This window comes from Suillus bovinus (assembly GCF_016758785.1).
Source record: "Suillus bovinus strain UH-Sbo-P2 chromosome Unknown EDB93scaffold_35, whole genome shotgun sequence".
Taxonomy (NCBI): Eukaryota; Fungi; Basidiomycota; class Agaricomycetes; order Boletales; family Suillaceae; genus Suillus; species Suillus bovinus.
The window spans coordinates 150,254-176,031 of record NW_024542091.1 but is presented as its reverse complement, the minus strand read 5'-3'; the positions used below and the strand labels follow the sequence as shown (position 1 = coordinate 176,031).

The window sequence follows — 25,778 nt, the reverse complement described above, 5'->3', positions numbered from 1 at the left end:
GCTTCGGCCCAGCCAATGTCGTGTTCGCAGCCTGGGCCCACCTTGAAACCCTCTTTCCATTTCCATGCTGCCCAATGCTGGCCGATCACGATGCCTACTCCGAAAGATGTGCTCGCATCGCCCCACCACTGGGGGTCGATTGGGTGTTGGGTGCGTAGAGGTCTTTCGCGTGGGGATACTGATAGGATCTCTGTTACCCAGTGTAAGTCGGCAGAAAGCGAGCTCGGTACATGAAGACGCGCTCGTCGTGATTTGAATTTGTTGGCGAAAAGGGCCACTGATCGAAGGAAAGGGCGAATCAGTGGGAATATCGATGATACATGGACTAGCTTGCCGTGCAGGCTTGCTGCTTCGTTTGCTGTGAAACGCGTGCCCTTTGCTAGCCACGATTGTAATAATGATAGGATTTTTTCCATTTTCTCTTCCGGGAGTGAGACTACTCTTCGTGATAAGTCCCAGTCGAAGCCAATGTAACGTTGGATAATTGCGAAGGCCCGCAGTTTCTCTAAGCTCCATGGTACTCCGAAGGCGGCTGACAGCTCGATGAATTCTTCTTCTGTCCACTTCTGGTGCGGGAGGCGGATGACGAAGAAGTCGTCTACCCATTTTCGAATTGGGCCGAAACCAGCTTTCTCGTATATGGCCACTAGCATGTCTGCTACTGAGCCGAAGACTCCTGCGCTTGAGCTTAAGCCAAACATGAGGGCTCGATCGACGTAAACCCGACCGCGCCATAGAATGCACAGGGCCCACTGTTGGCTGGGGTGGACCGGTATAATTCGGTACGCTGATGCGATGTCGAATGTCGCTGCGACACACCCATCTGGTAGCGAGAGAATCAACTCCACTACACTGTCGAATGTGCCCCATTCTGTTGGGAATGCGTCTGGGTCTATGCCTGCATTGACAGAGGGGCTTTCGGGATTGTCGCGTGGGTATGACATGTCTTGAACGAGTCTGAATTTCGTGGAATGAGGCTTCGGTACGAGGCCAAGTGGGGACGTGCGAAAAGGGCCGATTAAGGATTCTAGTTCCGAGATTGAGTATGCGCGAGAGTAACGCCCAGCGTTCTGCTCGCTGATTATATATTGGTCTATGATATCGACATTTAGTTGTGAAGATGTGTGGTTCTCGAAAGGATAGTGTGGTTTTCGGTGTTTCTCTGACTCCTACGTCGAAGCCTTCCTTTATATTGGATATCATATGTCCCCATTCCTCGTATATATTATATTCATATAGTAGTTCTTCGAGTTTCGATGTGATGAGGGGTGTCACCACCTGCCTAGGATCTAGGACGGACTGCTCTGCAGGTTCCTGCGCCATGGGCAGCATCTCCACAGATGCTGCATCCATGGTAATTGATGCATGCGTTGGCAAAGTGGCAACTGGAGAATCTCGCCCAGCTGATGCAGAAAATCTTTCCGCCCGGGGCTGCAAGGGCATGTGCGCTCTTAGCTGAGGTTGCAATTCGGGCCACTGGGTGCCCGGTGACGGTTGATTCTGCTGTGCAGTCGCCTGGTAAGTGGTCTGCTCCTCCACACCGAAAGCACTGCAGTCTGGCCTTCTTCTTCTGTGGATGATGGGATGGCGACGAGGATGGCGGAGATGGCCTCTTAAGTTGTGCTTGGCTGTACGATGCAGTGACGGCGGGTTGCCTGGTTACTATGCGAGTTGCAATGATGGTAAGTGCTTTGTCGTCTAGCTGGGATAGGTCGTGTTGCGGATGCTGTGCTACCGTTTCACGTTGTTGGATGTCATACTCGACTGCAATATCCCATGAGTGGGAGCGGCTCAAACCCAGGACTACACTGTGGTGGGCTTTCAGTGCCTTCGCGCGTGCGGCCCCGTGGTAATGACCCATGCGATCTTCTGCTGCATCAGCCGCTCCTATCCAGTCTGACAACGTTATGCTCCTCTCATTCCGGCGATCGAGCCCTTTGGCCATCAGCGAGCCTGACGCAGAGATGGTGAAGGCTTCTTCGCCAGTCCTAATCGCTTGCCATCGAGCCGACGAAGTGAGCGTACTGTATGGGACATATTTGAAGGCTTTGAACGCCTCGTCAACTTTGGGTGGAACGGCTGTAACAACGAGACTGGCATTAGCTCTCGAAATCCTCGGTAATGGCGAGGCGAACACGAAATTGTGGCAGCATTCAGCCCCGGACCACTCTATGGCCAGACAAAAGCTAGCTTGGCCTGCAGCCTGACGTAGCAAGTGGGTCGCCTTTAGCGACTGAGCCTATAGCTCTGATAATTCGCACTGGCCTTCAGCTCAGTGTTGAGATCGAGTGCGCTTGGATGCGCAGCTGCATCTGCATGCTTGGGTTAGAAGGTTGGGACCCAAGACGCTGAGCACTGCCTCCTTGGTGCGCGTAGCACGAAACTCGCAAATCTGGCTAAGAACGAGATAGAGATCCTCACCAGTGTCGAGGGGGTTTGCTTTGAAGCCTGGTACCACATCAGGGAGGGAGACCTTGGGCTCGTCCTTCTTGGCTTCGATGATGGCGGCCCTTGCTCTTTCTACTTCCTCTGGCGACGCAAACAATGGAAGTGCGGGAGCCTTAGCCTGAGGGAGGAGCTCAACGGGTTGTGTGGTCCTTATTGCTTGCTCTTGCTCGAGTTGAGCAATCCGGGCAAGCAGCGCTGCCACGTCAACCGTTTGCTGCACTGGTGTTGCGGCAGGTGGGTTCGGTGGACTTGGTGCAGATGGTGTGCTGGCCGGGGCTGGCTGCTTCGATGCTGCTTGCTTGGATGGCTGCTTAGCCGCTGGCTTGGCTGCTGGCTTGGCCGCCGGTTTGGCTGCGGCTGCGGCTGCAGCTGCGGCTCTGGCTGCTGGAGCGCCAGGGAGGGGTGTTACTCTGGGTGCGTTGCTTTGAGGCGCTGAATCGTCGTCTGCGTCGGCACCGACGCTAGCGAGTCTGGCTGACTGCCTTGTTGCTGCTGCTTTGGCGCGAGCCGCGCCTTGGCCTAGCTCTTCTGGAGGCTCTGCAGAGTCGGATGGATGCAGTGGCCCTACAGGTGCAGATGATCCTGAGGAACTGGCGTGAGGGGCCGGCAGGCCTGGAAGTTGCAGGTTTAGGTGCTGATGGGTTATTGATCAGGCGGATAAGACTGGATCAAGTGAGGTGCGATTATGATAGAAAGTAAGTGATAACGTATGGTATGGTATTATGAATGTGAGGGGCGAGTAAACGAGAGGATAGTAATAGATATTCTGATACGCAGATACTACGATTCGAATAGTAACGAGAAGGTAGAAAGACCAAGCGTCACGCTCAGTTGGACGCGTGGTGCTGACTCTCCGGCAAGCTCCGAATCGGCACCTTGTCATATCACTTTTCGCTTCGCAGATCATGCTATTCTCCTACTAGCCTCATTGTATCATTCTACTGTCAGCCCGAAAGCGTGATTTCTCTACATATGTAACCACAGAGTATTATCAAAAGTATGCACTGTCGTGATCCGCTACTACTTGAAGGGAAGGAATGAGGGAAACATATTCCGCTCGTTGCGCATCTGTTATCATCACTCGACCGCCAACAGTCAGGGTCTCCAGGGGACACTTTGACCGTACCAACAATGCCTTCATATCCTCATGAGGCCAAGATACATCGCGGCGAGCTTTAACTTCAAGCGTGCGCAAATTAGGAAGCGTTAGCGCATTGAGGAGGTCGGATAAAAGGCGCTTGGACAAAGTGCCATGAGGGATGCCTAAGGATTGTAATTTGGTGTGCGTGAATGAATTCAAGGATTCTTCTTGGTCGAGTACTACGTGGAAAGTTAGGGAGGAGAGGTTGGGACATAGCCGAAGCAAGTGGAGGGCTGCGTTCGGATTAAGTACGGTGATTTGCACATCCGTCAGGTGCGCCCATACAGGACTGAGAGAAGACAAGCGCTCGATGTCGAAAAACGGCCCCATGTCAATGAACTTGAGACTGCGCATAGTGGACGGCAGTCGGGAGATAAATTGTGCAATAGTTGGAATGTCAACATTTGTCATTCCTAGGATGGCCAGCTCCTGAAGTGCTGGGAGGTCTGTCAGAAAAAGCTGGGGCCATTCGCCCTGGGAGAAACAGGTAGAGACTCGGAGAGATGTGATATGAGTTATGTAAGGCTGAAGAAGGCTTCGTAATTTGGTCGAGTGGTAGCGCCCGAGTGCTAACGAGAGCGGACGTCCTCGCGAACGCTTGAGCCATAAATCATAACAGAAAGCTGCCTGCTCCCAGTCCCTATCGTCGACTTCTACATACAACCTGCACCATAAATCAGGCGTACCCAAAGTAACCTCCCTCCATCGTCGGCATATGCCTGTTAACAGCATGGGGGCTTTTAGGGTTGATGGGGACAACAACAATTTGGTTTCGGGGAGACAGTGGATAAATATTTGGGATAGGATTTCCGTTGGCAGCCGCCAAAGAGCCGATACAAGTCCCTTGTGTAGATTCATCGATTGCGTAATCTTCTCCTTCTTTTCAACGACTTGCTGATGAAAATTTTTGACATTATTCATGACGGCCTCCAGGCCTGAGATCTCTTGCAGAGCTGCATCCAATTGCTGCTGACGCTCGGCGATGATGTTTATAACGCTCTGGCCTTCGAGCCCGATGGTAGATCGGTCGGTATTTGGGAATCTAGAGTATGGAGTTTCAAGGTCTGGAAGCTAGTCATCGTTAGTAGCATGACATGTCACATGTCAGGATTGACCAAGGAGTCGACGCACAATCACCTGCGAGCGTGCAAGCTGGAATGGGCGGTTGTTATTATCGGCTGACACGTCAAGAAACTGGGCACTTACGATGTTTTGCAGTGCACCGATGATATCTGAAACCGATTCAGAGACATTGAATTTTGAGCAAGTTGTCTGCATGTTGTTCGCTAAGGTTCGAAAAGCAAAGTTGAAGAGTCAGAGGAAGAGATGTGATCCATCGATGCGGCTCGGAGCTTTCAGCTGCTTTAAGAGCATCATGATAGATCATCGATTGTTGAGGGATGGGAACTACTGAAAATACCATACCAATTCTAATTCGAAGTGGCGGCAAAGTACTGCTAGTGAGGCGGCGACATCCAAATTCAAAAAAACGACAAAAAACAGGGCCTTTGAAATGGAAGTGGATTTGGTCGAAGGCTTTGATTGACGACAATACTAGTCAGAAAGTGTCTACCTGACGTCAACCCCAAGCCCTTCCGCTTTTATGAATGATTAAGTAAGCCTGTGCTGGACGTCGGGTGGAGATGGGCTTTGCTAGACCCCGCATTCTAGGTCTCGTGCGAAAGCTGAAGTTCACCTGAACATGGTGCATGACTAGTGACTTCGAGCGGTTCTCTGCAGCTGGCAGACTGGTCCTATATACCATAATAGCTGACCCTCTTGTGTGTATTCAATGTGCGCTAAGCGTGAGTATCATGATCATACACCAAGTCATTCGGCGACTCAGCTAATTAGCCTGCTACAATCCACTTCAAATTTTCAAAAGATTCAAGCTGTCTTCCCGCATCTTCCTTCGCTTCAGCAGCCCAAATACTATCGCAGTTTTGCCAAATCTGAAGATACAATTAACGGGGTTATGCATGTACGCTATCGTGGTCTGACTTTGTGACGTTGCACTGATAACTCCAGCAGATCCTAAAATTGGCAATGTTCTTGGCGGCGCATTTCGGCGATATATATGTAGTTAAGCTCAAGAAAATAATGGTCTGGGGGTTCGACTGCAAGTGAATAGATAGTTCGGCTATAATCAGAGTTTGACTTTCAAATGGGGGTGAGTGCAGCACGTTGGCCCGGATAGCGGGATTTAACTTTTATTGGCTGACACACCGTTGATGTCACAGTATCCGATGACTATCCAAAGACATTGAGCCCGCTGTCATTTCGCACATAGTATATGCAGTGGCAAATGACGGGCAAGTCTGCGTTAATCACGGCAAAATCCTTGAACATACTCCGTAAAACGAGACCCTCGGGTTATCTGCGCACGGGTATTGGCAACACCGCTCTGTTTCGAATGTCGAGCACCGGGGCAATCAAGTATATATGCTTTTGATAACTGCGAAGGAGGCTATATACTATGGGTTCCCTATGTGGCTAAATGTTTTCAGATCCCCGATAGGCACCCTACCTTTCCCCCCACTATTATCCGTGTTCTCTATGCACGTTTGCAAGGCTGCAGCATCATAAACCCAAATAGCCCATACGCTTCCGCCATTCGCAAGTGGTGTGGGAACAGAATCATATTCTGTTGCATTTGCTATGACGTTGATTTATTTCTACTGAATAGGCTGCACTACTTTTCAATGGGCGTCCCACGGCGGAGGCACCCGCGAAGTGCATGAATATGATAAACAGTTCCCCGTCCAAAAACCCAGGTGCCACGTTGCATTTCTGTCAGCACTTGGTACATAAATCTCTCCTTCGCATATTGGTCTGCCGCCTCTTTCTCTTATTGTACTGCCACGATGAACTTCGAAGATGAAGTCAATGCTGACGCTGTCTCCCAGGCTGGGCTAGAGAAGCTGGGCTATAAGCAGGAGATGACACGGGTTTGTGCTTGTTTTTGCTCCTGTTCAATCAGCATGTAATGTTCGTGGTCGTCGCTAGTCTCGAGGTCGAGTACAGATACTGTTCAGTGAGTAGAGCGTTCCCTCCACCGTATCGCAGAAATTGAACGTTTCCAAGTGACGCTAGGTCAGTCTGTCGGCTTCAATGAAACTGATCACTGAGCTGTTGACTCGATGATGATTTGATTAGCTATCATGGCAGTCCGTATGTCTGAGCAGCGATTTGCTCAATATCGCGACTTACCCTCCTGTAGCATTTGGTATTTCATCACCTATAGCGACGTCACTCGTTGGAGGTGGTCCAGCGGTAATTATATGGGGGTAAATGCACATTTCCTACCTTATCTAGAACACGATTTTGACATGCTGTAGTTGGATCTTAGTTTCATTCCTGACCCAAACACTCGCTCTTTCACTGGCGGAGATATGCTCCAAATATCCTACATCAGCGGGGACATACTATTGGTGTTATCGACTTGCTTCCCCCCGCACGCGACTTCTCGCCTCCTGGATTAATGGCTGGTTAACAGTCGTTGGTGGTTGGACCGTGGATTTGAGTGTCAAATTTGGTATTTGTTCCTATGCACGTCACTCCGATTATCAGTGACGCATCTTCCCAGCAACTACTCAGCTTGTTGTTGCCGGTGCTGGAATATATTACTCTGAATGGAGCCCGACAACATTGCAAACATGTAAGGATCCTTCCGTGTAGCGATATTTGCGTTTGTTGGCCACTTAGTTCCCCGATGCAGACATGATTTTCCTCGGCATGATAACCATTGCTGGCATATTCTGCATTTTCTTTAACAGGCTCCTACCAACCATCGATGTAGGTACTCACCTGTTCGTTGTCTCCGAGATACTCATAGTTTACCAGATTATCTGTGCTTGCTGGACTGGTGTAGGCATCATCAGTACGTTTTACTGTAACTGCGCTCCGTCTGCCATCTTCCTGAATTTGATGTCTGAAGTTATCTCGACATGCTTGCTAGCCAAGGCTGCAGCAGGCCGTCACCCTGTCTTTTTCGCGCTCGGGAACTTTGATCCATCATTTTCAGGATGGACGCCTGGCTGGTCATTCTTCATTGGTATATTGCCGGTACGATTGCTGTTACTTATCGAAACTTGTACTCAATATTACCACATTGTATCGAAACAGCCTGGTAAGATATTAACGTACATTTATCACACCGGGATCGGGAGCTGAACCATGTCCCAGCATATACATTCTCCGCTATAGGAATGAGTACGTTTCTAACAATGGTCTTGGCCATATTCATTCGGCTGACACTCAAAAACCAGTTGCAAACATGGCCGAAGAAGTTCATAACCCTTCCAAAATACTTCCGAAAGCCATCATCTCATCTGTACCCATTGGGTCATTGACTGGCATGGTATTCCTTCTGCCAATCCTTTTCACGCTCCCAGATGTCGCCACATTACTTCAAGGTCAGTGTCACGTTGAGGTAACTCGTGCTCCTCATGTATATATGTCAACCAGTTTCTTCCGGTCAACCGATTGGTGTCATGTTTACATTGATCATGGGCTCCAAGGCTGGTGGTTTTGGGCTGGTGAGTTTCAATCGTAGCCTTCCGTCCGGCGCTGCGTCTCTGATTTGGCGGGGCATTCAGTGGTTCATTAGTATGTTACAACTGGTCTCCGCCAATTAACCTAACTTTCTCATGCCACCTTCACCTTCAAAGTATTCGGTATCGGTATGTTCTGTTCAATATCCACATCGTGTGCCAGTTCTCGTGCAACATGGGCGTTCGCACGCGACAAAGCAATCCCATTCCATCAGTTATTATCAAAGATCAGTCCACACCTCGACGATGTCCCCGTCAATGCACTCCTGCTCTCCACCGTCATCCAGATTCTCCTTGGACTTGTCTACCTCGGTTCCTCAGCTGCATTCAACGCTTTTGCAGGGGTCGCTGTCATGTGTCTTGGAGCATCCAACGCGATGCCTGTTGCCATCTTGTTAATGAACGCCCGGCGAGACATGCATGATGCCCCATTCAACCTTGGCAGGTTCGGTACCGTGATCAATGCAGTCGCAGTATTATGGATCATGTTTGTCACCGTTCTGTTCTCAATGCCTGCTGTCATCCCAGTAACGAGGTGGTCGATGAGTGAGTGGCTTTTGCTCATGTGAACGGGCTAAGGCACTCAACGTGTGCGGGTAGATTATGCTTCGGCAGTATTTGGAGGGTTTGGGGTGATTAGTGCAGTGTGGTATATGATCAGTGAATTACTTTTTTTTGCCGTTCTGGAACTTTATCCGAATGATGTCTTTAGGCGGCCAGTTTTACTATAGAGGACCTCCAATCCAGGAAGAGCCAACAAGTTCCTCCGGATCATCGGATTCTGCTTCGCTCTGAAATTATTTTGGGCGACAATCATGATAGAGATACTATCATCAAAGATGGTGGTCGAGATCAAGGTATCAGCGCATGTATACGTTATACAAGACTAGATGTCGTAAGGTGGTGTAGAACTCCATTTTTTTCAAAGTAAAAGCCTGTATGGTTTCGCTCCACCATCTTCACCATTAGGCGAAGGTGTGTTCTGGTCAGTGTCGAGTAAGTTGGTAGTAGATGACATATAGATCGAAGTGTTGGAGTGAATTTGTCGATTATCACGTGATGTTTGTTCGAGAAGGAAAGAACCAAGATAGAACACACCAGAAGGCATAGGTACCCTTACCGTGTAAAATTGGCTTGGTTCTCAACGTGATGCAAGGGACTAATATCCTCCATATATGTCAATCTTTTCTTTTCTTACCAATTTTGCCGCCCCCGCTCGCCTGTAGTATCATTGTCTACTGGTAGGTACACCCGGGCCATTAGTGTGGTTACAGCGTACTACATGGTGGTGTACGAACAGAATCTTTCAATTGTAATTCTTTTCATGCTGATTGAAAGGACACCTTTCTTATCAGCCGCTCATAAGGTTCTCCACAAGGCATCGAGTATGATAGGCAATATATATTCCCAAGGTATACTCGGCGTTCTGTTCGCATCCGCAGCAATATATGTTTCGCCCTTGCCGCATCTCGGGTGCCACTATCTTTCATTCCACTACCACGATGAGCGTGAAAGATTCAGTTGGTCATGATGTGGATGCTGTTGCCCGTGTCGGGCTTGAGAAGCTAGGCTACAAGCAGGAGATGACACGGGTCTGTGCTTGTTCTTGTTCGATTTGATTTGCATCTCATGTCTATGGTCGTCATTAGTCTAGGGGACTGATACATATATTATTCAGTGAGTGGGGCACCTTTCTCGCCGTGTCGCAGGAATTAACAAACATTCCAAAAAGTGACGTTAGGTCAGGATTCCGTTACCCAGTTCAAGCGAAAACACCCACTGAGATGTTGACTCAACGATTTAATTAGCTATCATGGCAGTCCGTGCGTTTAAGCAGTAATTTTGATCAACATCATAACTTACCCTCCTTCTAGCATATGGTCTTGCGGCTCCTATCGCGACGTCGCTCATTGGAGGTGGCCCAGCGGTAATGATATGGGGGTAAATCCACCCTTTCTGACTTATGCACAATTTGACGCGCTGCAGATGGATCCTGGTGTCAGTATTGACCCAAACACTCGCTCTTTCACTGGCGGAGATATGCTCCAAATATCCCACATCGGCAGGGGCATACTACTGGTGTTATCGTCTTGGATCTCCACACACGCGAGTTCTTGCCTCTTGGATCAATGGCTGGTTGACAGTCGTTGGCGTTTGGACAATTGCTCTGAGTGTCACATTTGGTATTCCTTCCTATATACACCTCTTCCGAGTATAACTAACGCAGTTTATCAGGAACCGCTCAACTTATTGTGGCTGGTGCCGGAATATACCACCCTGAATGGACTGCAACAGCGTGGCAAACATGCAAGGCTTCACCTATAGTCTATATCAATGTAGTTTTCTGACCAGTCTGTTACTATTCTAGATTTGATTTTCCTCGGCGTAACTGCTGTTGCCTGCCTGTTCTGCCTGTTCTTCAACAAGCACCTGCCGGTCATTGATGTAAGCTCTCATTTATGAATTTTGTCTGAAATTCATACGTTGCCAGATTATTTGTGCTTGCTGGACTGGCTTAGGCATAATCGGTATGTTTTGCATGCAATTCGTCCCTGTCCGCTAAGCTGAGTTGTATGAAGTAATCTTGATATGTGTATCCATCAAGGCTGCAGCAGGGCGTCATTCTATCTCTTTTGCGCTTGGACATTTCGATCCCTCTTATTCAGGATGGACGCCTGGGTGGTCTTTCTTCATTGGTACATTGCCGGTATGTTCAATATTAGATATTGAAACCCTTACCTAAATACTCACAATACATTCAACAGCCTGGTGAGAAGCTATTATTTATCGAGTTATGAGACTCGAAGCTGAACGACGTCCTAGCATATACATACTCTGCTATAGGAATGAGTACGTTAAGTGCCTATACATCGCGTTCACTGACTTGAAACACGAAATCAGTTACCAACATGGCCGAAGAGGTTCATAACCCTTCTGAAATACTGCCGAAGGCTATCACCTGGTCTATACCTATTGGCACCTTATCCGGCGTGGTATTCCTTCTGCCAATCCTTTTCACGCTCCCGGATGTTGCCACATTGCTTCAAGGTTAGTTTCACGTTGGAGCAACTCGTTCTTCTCATGAATATATGCCAACCAGTTTCTTCCGGTCAACCGATTGGTGTTATGTTTACTTTGATCATGGGCTCCAGGGCTGGTGGTTTTGGGCTGGTGAGTCTGCCATGGCCTTTCGTCTAGCGCTGCATCTCTGATTTGGATGCGTATTCAGTGGTTCATTGGTACGTCACAACTGGTCTCTACCAAGTAGCCTCGACTCTTAACCCACTGTCGAAGTATTTGGTATCGGTATGTTTTGTGCGATCTCCATCTCTTGCGCCGCTTCTCGCGCAACGTGGGCGTTCGCACGCGACAAAGCAATTCCATTTCATCAGTTATTCTCAAAGATCAGTCCATACCTTGACGATGTCCCCGTCAATGCACTCCTGCTCTCCACCGTCATCCAGATTCTCCTTGGACTCATCTACTTGGGCTCAACAGCTGCGTTCAACGCCTTCGTGGGCGTCGCCGTCATGTGCCTTGGAGCATCCTATGCCATGCCCGTTGCCATGTCGCTCATGAACTCCCGGCGAGACATGCATGATGCCCCATTCAACCTTGGCAGGTTCGGTACCGTGATCAATGCAATCGCAGTGCTGTGGATCATGTTCGCCATGGTTCTATTCTCCATGCCTGCTGTCATCCCAGTCACGAGGGTTTCGATGAGTGAGTGTCTTTGTCTTGTGTGTGCACTGAGGCGCTAAATAGAGCCGGTTAGACTATGCTTCGGTAGTATTTGTGGGCTTTGGTGTGATAAGCGCTGTGTGGTATTTGATCAGTAGGTTGTTTGTTTGCACCTCGGAAACTTGCTTACCGTGGTTCAGATGGTCGGTTGAACTATACGGGGCCTCCCACCCCAGAAGAGCCCACGGGGTCCTCGGAATCCAATCGGTCGGTCTCCCCACTTCGAAGGTGATCTGAAAGCCGAAAGGTCTATTATATCATGATCTCCACGCTATTACAACATCACGTCCAAACTATGTACAAAATTTCTTGGTGCCTGCTCCAGCATTGATTGCAATAAATCGCCCATTCAGATTCCTTCCGAAATAATAGTAGCAAGTATTAGAGGGTATGAGATATCATGCAACGAGTGTCAGCAGCAGGAAACATGGTATAACGATAGCAAGCGAGTGAAGTAAAATGATATGGTTTGCCGGGAGCAATCACGCCCCGTTTCACTACGCGCGTAGTTTCGGGATCACTTTGACCATCTGATCAATGTTGATGAACTGCACCCAAGCCTCTAAATCTTTCGCGTTATCATGCCAGATGAATTTAGACTCCTTCGTACCCCTGAAGAACGCGCATGCGCACTGATACGATTCCTCGAGCATGATCCCGCCCATGCGCTGTACGCCGAGTTGGGCTTTGAATACACGGAACTCCCACCCCTGCAGAGGGTGATCATCACCGCGCGCAGACTCTGAAGGAATGTTGAATTCGAGGCGTGACCAATCGAAAGCGGTGCTCTGGCCGACGGCTTTGATGTATGCCGCTTTAAGCGAGAGGAGGATGGAGAGGCGCCGCAGGACGACTTCGTCTCCGAGTTCAGGGTTGAGGAAGGTCATCTCTAGCGGGGTCAGCTGTGGTCGGTAGCTCGTCAGTCTTGGTGATACTCCGTGCCTGCATTTTGACTCACTTTATGTGCAAAGGATTCAGCGTAGGCTGCTACTGAGACGCCTTTTGGCTCCACGGAAATCTGTTTGATGCCCAAGCCGATGTTTATCACTTGGCGCTGCCGTCCTTGCGTCATCACCATGCCGCAGAGTGAGTTGTCATATGCGAGGTGGTATCCAATCATAGACTGTAGAAATTTTTCTGGAGGCATGTCATCCGGTGACTGTTGTAGGGGAGTACAATAAGCATCGATGAGTTATGCTACTCGATGACCACCACTCACCTGCTCGATCCAATGCTTTCCATTCGAGGTGACGCAGTCCTTCCATTTTGCGCGCGATATTCGTCGGTGGCGCATCATAAGCAGGGGTAACATGTGGCAAATAAGCTGTCCTGCTGAGCGTCAGAACCCAAACTAGGCGAGTAGTGGTGTGGTGCTCACGGAAGGAATCTATAGAAGTAGGCTGGTATGGCAGTCTGGCATGAGGGACGCAATCCTGCACAAGGTGAAAACATTTGTCGTATTCCTGCGGAGACAAGGTCAGGTATTGGATTATCAACAATAATATTTCGTCGAACCTCTGTCAACACATCACGATTCAGTGATAGCATCCAGACGAGAAGTGGACAGTCCATAGCCATTTGTTTCACAGAGTCTGGGAGAGGATTCAAATAGGTCTATTACTACGGGCGGTGGCGCAGCAAATGAATGGTTGCATGTAGCGCACCTGAGTGATCTTGGGCCTACAATTGGGCAGTAAAATTACAGGATCCTGGTGCTAGCCACGATACAAGTCTTCAAATTTATCCAGGAAGGAAGGTGGAGACCACGGAGGATACACAGCAATTGGGCACGCTCTGGCGCGGTAGGTTCATTATAAGGTGATCACTAGCCTAACCGTGACAAGCAAACCGCAGAATTTGGGTGGCCACGTGCCAGGCCACCAGAATCCTGTATCTTTTTTTTTTGAATGACTCGCAAGTCTCGTTTCACATGGACAACTCGAAGACACTCTCATCTCGGCCGTGCTGATCAGTACGTGTTTGACAGCTGTCGTCGACAATACTCAAGGACGTCGGAGATGAAGAATAATACTTTTTAGCTTATCTCTCGAGTTTGCAGTCGACCGCGTGCTGCATTCTGTCCCTTTCCGTCAGATCTGATTTCAAGAAGGCTGTCCTATGGAGAGACACGTCCTCCCATGATCTCCACTCGTTATTTGAACCCTAGCGCTGCCCATTACGGGAGGTTACAGGGTATCACCAGCTCTAATAGCTAGTCCCTCGCCCAAACAGAAAGGATCATAGAAGGCAACGCACGCAAATGGATTTTACTCCACCATCTACTCAGCTAGAAAGTTCGGGAGCTGCATGCATGATGAAAGGGGTAAAATGACCCTGAGGGGTTTCCAACTCATTTTAGTATACTATCTCCAAGTGACCTCATTGCGTCAGAAGCAAATACAGGAATTGTCCATGGCCTGCTCATTTATATGAACATCCTCACTGCCGCCAAATAGTCCACCTATTGTGCTGTATCCGCCGACAACAGCGGCGCCAGCTCCTTGACCGTCGGACTGACGTGCTGAGCCACATCCGTGGCGAATGGAGTAAAGCCACCTGCTTCTGAGGGTATCTTGCTAGATGCCCTAATCGTGATATCTGATGGTATCACGGAACGCGTGAAGTTCAGAAGCTTGATAGCAGGCTACAATCGAAATCAGGTGGGAAAACGTTTTGCTAGCCATTCAAACACACGTACGATGAGCTTAATATTTCCCTCCCTCGCGTCTTTGGCACTCAAATCAAACTTTTTAAGCCATACCAAAAATGGAACGAGAGGCAACGGGATGCTTGTGATCTCATGTTCCACACTGGCATGCACAACAGGCCGCATTACTGCCCCCCCCCCCACGCTATCGGCCTTGGGTGTACGAGATTAACCACAATGGGAGGCACTTCTTCCGCGAAAGCCACATCAAGAATAGCATTTTATACAGCGTGGGGAGGGATCCAGGTGAGAAGCTGAACCGTGTGTCGATGATAGGTACCCCCTGGGTACCTTCGGGAAAGATACGTATATCTACACTTGTCAGGCTTCCGGAAGCCCACCTAGACTGACAGACTCGACGATGATCGACAGTCGTTCTGTCGAGGACCAAGCTCCTCGTGGGGGCCCTCTGATCAATTTCAAACGAGGTTGCACTTGCCGGTAACTTGCTGACCTTGTTTGGCAGAGTTTGTCAGATTTGTACACTCCTAGAAGCAACCCTTTCACAAACGTATTCGCTCGCGGCACAGACAGATCCGGATTCTGCGACCATACACGCGCAACACTGCATCTCTTCCAGAAAAGGTCCATTCGTACTATTCCAACCTTGAGCAGTTGACGTAGAATAGGTGAACATGAAACCCACTTTGGATGGCGCGAAGAGGATAGTGCAAGGTCTATAAAATTCTCTATTCCCCTTGCTTGAGGCTCTGAGACGGAGCACCAATTACAGACGCGTGGATCTGCATTATGTTTGAATGGATTAAACGCGGGTCATCGTGAGAGATATCAGTTTCTACATGCACCAGCCCCCGACACAGAAGGGTGATATCCAAACCGCGTTTTTCGAAACCAGATTTCTGTCACTGTTTGACGCCGCCTCCTTTGATGCATGATTGAAGAGATATACACCAGACAGATCCCCGCCCAAGCAGAGATGAAAGGAGGTATGAGCCAAGACAACCCGTGGACCCAGTCAATATGGCCACACATGATCGCCTCGCCTGCGTTCGTCAATCAGAGTAACGAAGTCATCTCGATCTCGATGTCAGTTTTGGTTTTCGTGACGATATTCCATGGATGACGCTGCTCGCGAGCGAAGGATTTGAAAAGACAATCTTCTGCTTGATCCCTCAGCTGGAGAGCCGATGATGCGGTTTCTGAGGAATATCGTGGACAGACCAGACGTATAGTAGACCAGTAGAGAATAAGCCTTCATTCGCCCTCGACCCACCTGTCAAAGCCTTGGGTAAAGAAGTATCGACCACGTTGGCGGCATTCACAGCAGCAGCGTGTCATGAGCCAGCTCTAGACGTCAACCGTAGGCCAGTTCGTAAGCAAAGGCACATTAATGCCTGCTCTGGTGCTGCCCTCCACCTTTTCATACATGTCGTCTATGAATGCCATGTTTTCTTCGCGCATTGGCGGATGTAACAAGCTACTGATCTCCTCGTCGTACAGCTTGACATTTCCCTTTCCAGCTTGCAGTACGAGATTTCACTACGCGTGACAAGAATCGATCCTGCTGGAGGCAGAAATCTCCTGATTCACTTTCTCTATATCTGGCCTTCTCTGGCATTATCAGACTCGATAGCAGCAAGTGTATACGGCACGAGCTTATCAAACTCCATTCCTGAGCAGCTTCTCGTTATCGACGTCGAATTCATGACCCGCTCGTGGTTATGAGGATTCTGGAGTGGTCGCGTCACCTCGTTTAGAGAACCCCTGGCGATCGTAGGTTTATAGATTGTTCAAAGTTTAGCACCGGCATCTTGTCAAGCTGCAGGCTCGTTTCAGTGCCCTGAGACTGGAAATCAGCCTTGACCAGCCTTAGCCCCATCGGATAGGGAACCGAGGGAGTGGGGTTGTGATTAAACGATAGCAATTCGATTTCTGCCTCGTGTATATCTGCCGCTGGTAAGTTACGAGGCGACGTGGGGAATGGCTTAAAATAGCTGCAGTCAAAACATTGCTTAAGAAAACACATTCACATACACAGAAAAATGACCGAGTTCCCAACCAGAGTGACGATCTCCTTGTTTGCTCCTGCACGACCTGGTCTGATTTTAATGGGGGTGGCGCGATAAGTGTGTGTGTGATGGACACCCTGTTAGATTTGTCATAGATAAACAAAGTTATGAAACCCAAGATGGCATGGGGAGAATGTGTGCAGTGTGAAGAAACCATGATGGATGATATTTTTACAGTCACGAAGCTGGCTGTCGGGAAGACAGAACTCGAAGAGGGCATGGGGCCCGGGGGCCAGGTGGACGCAGTACTACTGGAGTATTTGTGTTATCATGAAAAAGAGTTTTTTGTGGGTACGATATCAGATAGTCCCAAGCCTCATTATGCCCGCCCCGAAGAAACGTTTACTTGCTGGATGGGGTATTTGACGCTGCCTTGATCCGTGAACGAAATGGGGAATTAAACCAAGCCGCCGAACCACGAAGACCTTTTGTAGCCGGCTGTCTGCATGCAACGAACGTCCACAAGGTTACACAAAATTGACCCTCCAGACTCTAGGGCCGGAGCACCTCGCAAAGCGCTGGCAGTATTAACGAGGTACGAACGTTTGTGACATCAATATTGGTGTTGCAAGAAAATCAGAGCATTTGAGCCTGTAAATAGCGAAGCGTCATGATCAGAAGCCGAGTATTGGAGAAGGTGCACCAGCCTGACATATTACAATGAGAACGATGATCCATCAACTTGATGTCACGTCGATTGGCCACTTAACATTTGTCCCACTTGGATTTGTGAATCAGAAAGCGTTGGCTTGACGCTGACCTAGGCGGTTGAGGGTCAACAAGTAACTCAGGTTACCATGTATGATTGGCGTATAAGGCGAACATTACGAAGTATTTCCAAGCGAATTTCGTAATGATTTGTTGAGTGTTCAACCGGAAATTTTCGCGAGCGTCCGTTCTAACTCCTCAGAGACCGATTAGCAAGAGTTCTACGGAACGAGACTGTCTTCCCGAGCTGGCTAAGGGAGACTCCAGAGGACCTGAACGGAAGTTTATAACCGAGGAGTGTTGGTGATTCGTTGCAGCACTGGTGGACCTCTGGGTAAGTCTCGAACAGTACTATTAACCATAACGATGATTGCTTACCTCAGGGCTTAGTACATATGGCTAGCTCTCATATTGGTCGGCTCTCGGACGACATCCTCTTTATGATCTTCAAGCTGGTGTGCGAAGAATACCAAGCTGCCTTGGATGATTATCTTCAGAAAGAAAATGTCCTCACTGACAGACATTGGGACGAATCACGATTGGGGAGAGGAATTTGAACGTAATTATAACCAGTGGCGAATCGACCTAGCAAGACGACTTAGAGCTGGCAATACCGATGACCCTCCTCCCCGATCACCGCTCTTGCAAGCTATGGGTGTGTGCTAGTGCTGCCGTGGTCCGGTTCGGTCCGGTTCAGAGGCAGTTTGATGGCTTGCACACAACTGTGTGCAAGCATCGGTACTCACTCGTATCACAGACTCCATCGATATGGACCGTACTGGAAATCTCCTTTCGCGAAGGTGCTGCAGCTCTTGAACATGCCCGGACATTTCTCCAGCGTAGCGGGTCATGTCTCATCCAAATCACACTTCTTTGGGACGACCCCACCTGGATTGTGCCAGTACTTGCAGAACAGGTTGATATGGGAGGATTTTCACTCCCATCGCGTGAAGAAATCATGGCCGGTATCCATCTTGGCTTGGTCATTCAGGAGCTATATGCCCATGTGCATCGTTGGCGCGAGTTTACGCTCAGGACGACCTCCACTGCCCACACATCAAGCGCTTTCGTTGATGTCACGCCCGTCCATCCATCCAGCCCATGGACTAGAAAACTGCATCTTCAATACATACACAATCCAAATCATGCAGTTCATCGTATCGGCGAACCATCGCTGTTCCCTGGTTCAGCGCCTCCCATTCGTGATCTTCTTTTTTTTGGCGTAAGTTGGGCTTGGCCATCATCGTCTATGTTGTCGTCCAATCTTGTGAACCTACGGATCCATTATAATGCCTACATAAACCAATTCAGAAATCCACGTCCGGGTCCTGAAGCAAAAATGTTGTCACAGTTCCTTGACGCACTCGTCAATCTTCGGACTCTGGCACTCGAGGTGGACCTTGGCTCTTTTGATACAGACACCATTAAGTTGCCTCGTTTGTATACCCTGGCTATCAAGTCGTGCACGATAACATTGTGGGCCGTGGAATTTCTCCAAAATGTTCAAATGCCCAACCTCCGGATCCTGACCTTGTGTGCAGCCACAGAAGAAACCACCTACATCAGTCTTGGAGATCTCCTCAACAAGTTGATCGATCTTACCGATCGTGAGGGTTCTGAGGATCTTCTGGAACTAGATGAACTCCACCTTTTTAATTTCGTAAACGGTGTAGATGATGAACCTCTTCATCGCTTGTATACCCAGATGCCCACCGTCAAAACATTGACATTGGGACCGGGGTCATATGCCAGTAATCTCAATCTGGCAATGGGACTGCTCCCCACATCCTATGGACTGTCAGATCTACAGGCTCTACCTGGACTTCGGACGCTTGTCGTGTTTGACATTCCAAAACAATTCATGCGACAACTCGTACTGAAACGACAGCTTCTCGCTGATCCGTTGGAGGAGCTTTACTGCCGTTACCCTGAAGATCATGATGCAGATGATTGGCAACATCAAGTCAAGAAATTCCATCGTATCGGTAGCCTGAAGTCTAATCGTTACACTGACGTGCTTGCCAGACGGTGGTCATATTTAGTCTAGTACATCATTCGCTTACCCGTATACTTCGGGGGTCGAAATAGTTAATGGACATTGTGATTCAGCCAAACTCATCTCATATGTCAACACGTTAAGTCGGTAAGTAAGCTCGTTTAGAGCTCAAGCGCTCATTGATCAGTACTGGTACTGAGCGGTGATCGCCCTGGTTTTGACCCGTTCGTCACGGTGCATGGGTTTTTCCGAATCTATAAATTAAAGGTCCATTTGATTCGGATCTTGTGGGACATGTAGATCGTGTCTTATCCTAATACATAGTACAACATAGCAGAAAATCCGATACTGAATTGGTAAAGATGATTGTGCATGGAAACCTGTCCACTAATAGTGTCGAAAAAAAGAGAAAGAAGCGGTACATATTCACGCCGCACAAGATGGCTCTTGCACGGATTTCACCTTGCATGTCAATGGTAGGTCCTCACCCACTATGTCGTTAGTCGAGGTGTGGTTAATTTGAGTAAAGTGGGATATATGGACCCGCAAAGGTTTCACAGAAGGCAAAGTTTCCTGTTCTGTCTCATCGGTCGCCCCTCTATGGAAAGTCGTCGAGAGGTAATCGTGAGCGTGTTTACTGATTGCGACACGAACGAGCACCATGTAGAAGGCAATCGAGATGATCGGCATGAGCTAGATGATCGGAGCTCAGTAATCCTCGATAACAGGTTTTAACGGCAGAATCACCATGTCTAGCATAACATACTGCCCATTGTTCGAACAGACGAAACAGACGAGTGTGGGGAAGAGCACCACAGAGTACAAAATGGCGGCATCCACAAGAACCCGTAGTACGGGGGTCAAAGATCTTTTCGAAGTGCGCATTGCAGAGACGTTACATTCAATCTTCCAGATGCGATATGCCAGTAACCCTGGTTACATTCAGGTTGGTATAAACCTCGACGTCGTACCGACACAGAAGCGTGCTTACCTGAGCTTATTAAATTGGTCGAAAGTGTCAAAGCGAAGAACGTCTGTCCAGTCGCCTTCGTGAAGATGTTTCCGGCATTGCTAGTGGCTTGCGAAACGCTGTAGACCGCAGAAAAACCAGTGACTGCAAAGCATCATTAGGGCACACTACTTTTTCAGCATGATTGTAAACTCACATGCACTACAGCACCACAACAAACTTGGTAGGATAATGATCTTGGCAGAATGCCAAACAACGTAACAACGGTATATCTTTGGTTGAAATTACATCTCCATAAGTCAAGAGGGTTCTAAGCTGGCAGTCAGAAAGTTGGACCCACCACAACCCCATCGCCAAGCAGAGTGTGCAAGATATATATCGCATTCTTGATCACATATGTAATTTGGGACACGTCCGCGAAGAATGCCGCAGGGCCGTCTGGAAATGTGTCGCGATACTTCACCAGTCCATCTTCGAGGCGAATGATGTCTACGATCATGTGCTTGGTGAACTTCAGCAGTTGATACAGCATATAAAGAAGCAAAAACACTAACTGCGGTACTTAGTATCAACAGCATGATGGTCACCGCAGCGATTAGGCGATTGATCTCCTGCAGGCGACGCTTGTAGGTCAACGCCCAGATGGTACCTATAAACATGAGGACGGAGAACCCTAGAGAACGATAGCTTAGTACTGGAGTGAACATGTGATGGATGAACCATTCTACTCGCCGTATAAGATGGCTTCCAGCACAGTTGACATTATAGCAGCCACATCGAGCGGGATGCCTCTTGAAGTCATGGTTGCAGTGTGAGGATGTACAAGGGGGTGAGGATGAATGTTGAACCTTCATCAGCTCCATGGATACGTCTTACTTAACTTTGTAGATCGATATCATGACGCTGAGGCAACTTTCGGTGATACCAAGAAGCAGATACTGTGGGCTATGTGACACCTCTCGGAAAGAACCTAACACAAGGGCCATGATAATGCCACAAGTTTAGTTAGTACCAGTTACGACTTGGCATCGAAAGACTATGCTGTGGCTGCGTTCAACGTAAAACGCAAGGCCGGGAACAATTACAAATGCCCCGTTGCAGCTATATATCTTCATTCATATCGATGAACCAGAATTTTTTTAAAATTCACTTACATAGCTTGTTAATTATTGGGACGACACCAGAGGCGATGCCAGCTACTTTTGTAAGTCATGCATCAGCGTCGTGCCTCATCGTTATCATCATTCCTGTTCATGCAAGCGCTCTTATGTCAAAGCACAGGGCCCGGGCTGCCTCCCACTAGTACGTGCCACTTTCAGCGATGTATCTCCCTGATGTTCTTGCAGGCCGACTCGATGCAGCCTATTCCACAGCAAGCGGAGGTCGCCGGTTCATCGCTCCTCACTAGACGACGACGGGAAACAATTACAGGACCATACCAGCGGTCCAAATGAGGATTTGACATGATAGCGTGAGAGGAATAGAGTTTTGATGTTCGTTGCGAGGAAGAGTATCACGTCAGCTGCTGCCAAGCTAATGCCCATTCATCATCCAGCCCGTCAATGCACGCTTGCGGCAAGCCCTTCCTGACCTCTTGTTTCATTAGACCCTGCTCTCTACCATCCCCTTCGTTCACTCACACAACCCGAATACTTGTATCGTCTACAACAAACGCCAGGGACCACTATCACGAATAGCACAACCACGGTCCCGTGAATTGGAAGATTTGCGCATCTAATGCGGTCGGCAGGAATGGCGGACTGACGGAAGTCGTCCCTGCACCAGGGCATTTCGTGCTTAATCTCCGTGCACTGGCTACCGATTAATGCAAATACACCCAAATTGCCCCTAAACGTCCTATATCTCATACAGGCAGAAATCGAGGGAACGGTTAGGGAGGCGCTTGCCGCGAGTTCTCTGTTGTTTATTGACTGCCAGTGAGCTCATCTTTAGTCATTTGTAACCTTCAAGACCACAGAAATCTGGCGCGTACAAGTGACAAATTGTGAATCCAGCATTAGCGTTCTGCCATGCAGCCATTATAGCGCACCTTTCAAGCAGTGCCTCTCTGTATTGGATTAGTATCCGAATCGGAAATTCCTTAGCTCGACTGTCAGTCCGTACTGCTGCCCCCTACGCTTCCATGGGAATAAAGTATATTCCATGCGGAAGCACCCACCCTTAACTTTGAAGCACGAGGCAGAATCCCAGAAGGCAGAATGAAATCTCTGTACGATGGCGATCCTCACGCGTCGACCTCCATATTGGACACACAGCTTATCGCTTCATTGTTGCAGACCAAGGCTGCACTCTTTCTACTTTGCATCTAGGTGTAGTCACGGTTTGTCGAAGCTGGTGGCTTCCCTATGATGACCCAGAGACATGGTGGTACGTTCTGAGTTTGTCTTCCCAGCGGTTCTGGTTCAATTGATTCTTAGGACCTGCTCTGGCGGCAAGATCGACGTGCAGAACCTCCTTGGCCCCTGCACCTCCAATTCCGTCTTTTCCGGGCGTGTCAGTAAACTATTGGGGTTTCATAGGCCTAAACGCTATAAAGGGGTCAATGACATCCTCTTTTCTGCATCGGACGCAGTAGTGAGGGTCAACTCGGTAGGATGGCAAGACAGCCCTCAAGAGCATCGAGCTCAACGGTCAAAATTGGAGCGGGTGTCTCGTCGGTTAAACACGCCTTGTTTAACCAGGTACCAGTCTTCTGCCACATGAACCATCTCGTATTTCTTTCCTGTGCATGTACATTGGAGACTCGTTGTCTGCTGTAAGTGCTTGAGGTATCACGCACACCTCAAGTATGCAAATTTACCGCAAAAAGGCCTAATACCTCCTGTTGGGTGTTGACCAAGCCTGACATTCCTTATATCGAAGTACTCTAGAAGTGAACATAACAGGCAGGCTCGACATGAAACTGCCCTCTCGGTCAGTCTACATTGCATCCATTCGGACTGATCAACGCACGCCGACGAGTTTGATCTCGTCACGGAATTTCCACGTTTAGCTTGTCCCTTTGTGTTCTTTGAACTCTATGTCCTCGTGGTGATGTCGAAGAAAAAAGATAGTGCATGGTAAATCTGATCTTCTCGAATTAATGTTACGCAAATCTCAGGCACGAGAACAGATCACTTGCACAACTACACAATACGGTCAACACCCCAGAACCTTTCAAGCGAGACTACCCCATGTCGTATGCATAATCGGGTAAGGCCCAATCTAGATCTTTGCTACCTCTTGCTTGCAACGTGGCCGCTAATAATGACACCGACCTTGATGCAGCTCCGGTTAGCGCTAAACGACAGCGGAAATAACATCACGGCGTCAGGATTATACACATCAGGTTCTTACCTTGCGTTCTGCTCATCCTCTCGTACTCGCTGACGTTGTTTTGTCCATAAGACCATAAACTTCCCGCATTACCTACCTCGTACGGCTCCTGTTCATCATTCTGATGTATGTAGCTCACATTCTTTGAACCCTGTATACTTATGTCAACAGCCTGGATTGACTTAGCGACGGAGCTGGCATATAACCCCGAAGGTCATCCTCGCTTTACTATGTGGTTGGCTATCAGCAGGCCGTAAACCACCGGTGGTGGCGTGAGTTCATATTTTCAAATGCTACACGATCATAGGCTAAGCTTATTGATCAAGGACTTGGAGATAAGAATGCATGCGGGGGGAACACAACGAGATGAATCAGTCACAACGATGTGTATTCAAGTCGGACCCGTGGGCATTTCATTTGGAGTTATTTCATTTCTGAGAGTGAAATGATATGAAGTAATTTGGGAACATCCAGCTGCACCCTACTGTTCAGTGTCACTAGAAAGTGCCCGCAAGGCACTTCGAGTTTGTTCGAAGAATGGGGAATGGTGACTGAAGGCCGCGGAGCAGTGAGCGCTCGAGCACTGCACCAAGGTCCCAACTTCACCTGAACCTGGCCATGGGAAACTGACGACAAATTGTATCTCTAGTCTATCTGAGTCGTCCATAATTTCATCGGTCCTAGTTGGTACATCTTGCAATTACATGCGGTAGTGCGATAAGACGATTCCACCAGAGTCCAGCGTGTAGGACAACACAACCTCGTTCCTGGCTTGTCTGTTAGTAGATTTACACCGGGTTCACAGCAGCAAATTGCCGGACACCCTGTCGATAATCAGACTAGCGTATATATAGCACGCCCTCGCTCACGGTTCATAGCCAGTTCACATCCGTTGGCATGGCATGTCCAATAGTCATGCATCATTTCATCCCCCAGTCCCATTGACAGAAAATTTATCGCACACCGTATGAGAATTCTACCAAGGATAACATATTAAATCTCATGTTCCCGTGTCCGTGAGCTTCGAACTTCCCCCTGTTCCGCCCAGCCGCGCCCCTTCTTTTCCTGCCATAAATCCTTCAAGAACTTGGCCTTTGGTAGAGCCGATCATTCACCACCATGTTTAGCAGGGAACCTCAGTCACCAGGCAGCCATTATCCAGCAGAGTCCCGCCCTGGATCATCAGCACCGACTATTGATGTCTCGCTGGCGAGTCCATCTTTTGACTACGCTAGTTTGAATGCGCCGTTATGGCCACACCGTCTCTCCGCATCATTTTCAGCGATGGCAGACCAGATAGCAGCTGCATCACAAGCACTCGCGCTTGTTCCTTCTACGGCATTTAGTGGCAATGACATGGCAGCTGAATTTGCATCTCTGAAATCGAAACTCGCGTCGATTGAGAGCACACAAGAGAGCCTCGCTGCTGAGTTTGCTGCTTTGAAAGAGCAGTTTACGCACCTGAACACGGATAAAGGACCTGCATTGGAAGAATTGGACAAGAAGATCGAGGCACTCAAGAAGGTCGTGGAAATTGAGTACGTCGCTATTTTAGATGAACTATATGGAGGCTGAGGTACCTTTTCTGTCCATCCCAGACAACAGCGACTTCCTGCGCGTTTGAGCAACTCTCGGTGTACAGTGTTGAACACGAAACTTAAGGCGCCCGTCACAAACGAGGGCAAGCCACCGCCGAACTTCCCTGCTACTAGGGGAGAATTCGAGCATATTACAAGTCAGTGCATTTTTTTACTTGGGTTTGGAATGGTCCCCTGATTGCGTGGTGTCATTTAGAGGAGCGCTATGAGGGTATTCTCAAGGCTTATGGTCTGCCCATCAAAGGGGATACTGATGCCAAGCGAGAAGCTGTTCGTATATTTGTCGGCATCCCTCAAGATGGGCTCTAAGCAAGCAGGAGGAAGGATGCGGACCATATGATACTAGCACTGTCCATCAAATATCACAAGTTGCTGGAAGAACTTTGCTTGCTGGACGAGCTTTGGTCATTTTGGAGATTGACCAACTCGTGAGGGTACGGAACAGCAGGATCAAACCGGGTAGTTAATACTAAAATCAGTAGACTAAATGTAGGCTCGAAAAGTTCTGATTAGAATATATTATATCATAAATCTGACTTTACTAGGCAGG

General features: G+C 48.7%; 8 protein-coding genes across 8 annotated transcripts; 4 read left to right on the top strand and 4 right to left on the bottom strand.

The window, feature by feature from the left end:
- Window positions 1–3,336: 3,336 nt before the first annotated feature.
- Window positions 3,337–5,258, bottom strand: EDB93DRAFT_1151104 (uncharacterized protein). Its single transcript, XM_041449702.1, has 3 exons — window positions 4,796–5,258; window positions 4,721–4,741; window positions 3,337–4,660 (listed from the first exon to the last, which is right to left on the bottom strand). Exons 1-3 carry the CDS (start codon window positions 4,865–4,867, stop codon window positions 3,440–3,442), a joined length of 1,314 nt encoding a protein of 437 aa, XP_041306785.1. The 5' UTR covers window positions 4,868–5,258; the 3' UTR covers window positions 3,337–3,439.
- Window positions 5,259–6,453: 1,195 nt separating this feature from the next.
- Window positions 6,454–8,937, top strand: EDB93DRAFT_1104701 (amino acid transporter; the record flags this gene model as incomplete). The annotated part of the gene is made up of 13 exons (XM_041447431.1): window positions 6,454–6,537; window positions 6,570–6,623; window positions 6,746–6,876; window positions 6,928–7,124; window positions 7,176–7,247; window positions 7,389–7,469; window positions 7,548–7,654; window positions 7,715–7,731; window positions 7,796–8,004; window positions 8,057–8,197; window positions 8,260–8,688; window positions 8,743–8,802; window positions 8,855–8,937. 13 exons carry the CDS (start codon window positions 6,454–6,456, stop codon window positions 8,935–8,937), a joined length of 1,665 nt encoding a protein of 554 aa, XP_041306784.1.
- Window positions 8,938–9,644: 707 nt separating this feature from the next.
- Window positions 9,645–12,115, top strand: EDB93DRAFT_1087116 (amino acid transporter; the record flags this gene model as incomplete). The annotated part of the gene is made up of 15 exons (XM_041446021.1): window positions 9,645–9,734; window positions 9,792–9,819; window positions 10,017–10,083; window positions 10,129–10,325; window positions 10,378–10,466; window positions 10,495–10,587; window positions 10,634–10,670; window positions 10,722–10,853; window positions 10,966–10,992; window positions 11,044–11,190; window positions 11,243–11,313; window positions 11,372–11,381; window positions 11,437–11,865; window positions 11,918–11,977; window positions 12,024–12,115. 15 exons carry the CDS (start codon window positions 9,645–9,647, stop codon window positions 12,113–12,115), a joined length of 1,569 nt encoding a protein of 522 aa, XP_041306783.1.
- Window positions 12,116–12,168: 53 nt separating this feature from the next.
- Window positions 12,169–13,755, bottom strand: EDB93DRAFT_506130 (uncharacterized protein). Its single transcript, XM_041456580.1, has 5 exons — window positions 13,399–13,755; window positions 13,262–13,346; window positions 13,103–13,212; window positions 12,842–13,042; window positions 12,169–12,785 (listed from the first exon to the last, which is right to left on the bottom strand). The coding sequence occupies exons 1-5, from the start codon at window positions 13,459–13,461 to the stop codon at window positions 12,381–12,383; spliced, it is 864 nt and encodes a 287-aa protein (XP_041306782.1). The 5' UTR covers window positions 13,462–13,755; the 3' UTR covers window positions 12,169–12,380.
- Window positions 13,756–14,344: 589 nt separating this feature from the next.
- On the bottom strand, window positions 14,345–14,716 carry EDB93DRAFT_1251316 (uncharacterized protein; the record flags this gene model as incomplete). Its single annotated transcript, XM_041453137.1, has 2 exons — window positions 14,345–14,527; window positions 14,582–14,716. The coding sequence occupies 2 exons, from the start codon at window positions 14,714–14,716 to the stop codon at window positions 14,345–14,347; spliced, it is 318 nt and encodes a 105-aa protein (XP_041306781.1).
- A 3,116-nt stretch (window positions 14,717–17,832) lies between these two features.
- On the top strand, window positions 17,833–19,435 carry EDB93DRAFT_1337831 (uncharacterized protein; the record flags this gene model as incomplete). The annotated part of the gene is made up of 2 exons (XM_041455375.1): window positions 17,833–17,983; window positions 18,129–19,435. 2 exons carry the CDS (start codon window positions 17,833–17,835, stop codon window positions 19,373–19,375), a joined length of 1,398 nt encoding a protein of 465 aa, XP_041306780.1. The 3' UTR covers window positions 19,376–19,435.
- A 10-nt stretch (window positions 19,436–19,445) lies between these two features.
- EDB93DRAFT_505638 (uncharacterized protein) lies at window positions 19,446–21,274 on the bottom strand. The gene is made up of 7 exons (XM_041456578.1): window positions 21,027–21,274; window positions 20,849–20,967; window positions 20,635–20,796; window positions 20,491–20,566; window positions 20,316–20,438; window positions 20,072–20,256; window positions 19,446–20,017 (listed from the first exon to the last, which is right to left on the bottom strand). The coding sequence occupies exons 1-7, from the start codon at window positions 21,094–21,096 to the stop codon at window positions 19,751–19,753; spliced, it is 1,002 nt and encodes a 333-aa protein (XP_041306779.1). The 5' UTR covers window positions 21,097–21,274; the 3' UTR covers window positions 19,446–19,750.
- A 3,610-nt stretch (window positions 21,275–24,884) lies between these two features.
- On the top strand, window positions 24,885–25,537 carry EDB93DRAFT_1051173 (uncharacterized protein; the record flags this gene model as incomplete). Its single annotated transcript, XM_041444681.1, has 3 exons — window positions 24,885–25,168; window positions 25,229–25,365; window positions 25,425–25,537. Coding segments are annotated over 3 exons (534 nt in total), but the record flags the coding sequence as incomplete, so codon positions are not given.
- Between the last annotated feature and the right edge of the window lie 241 nt (window positions 25,538–25,778).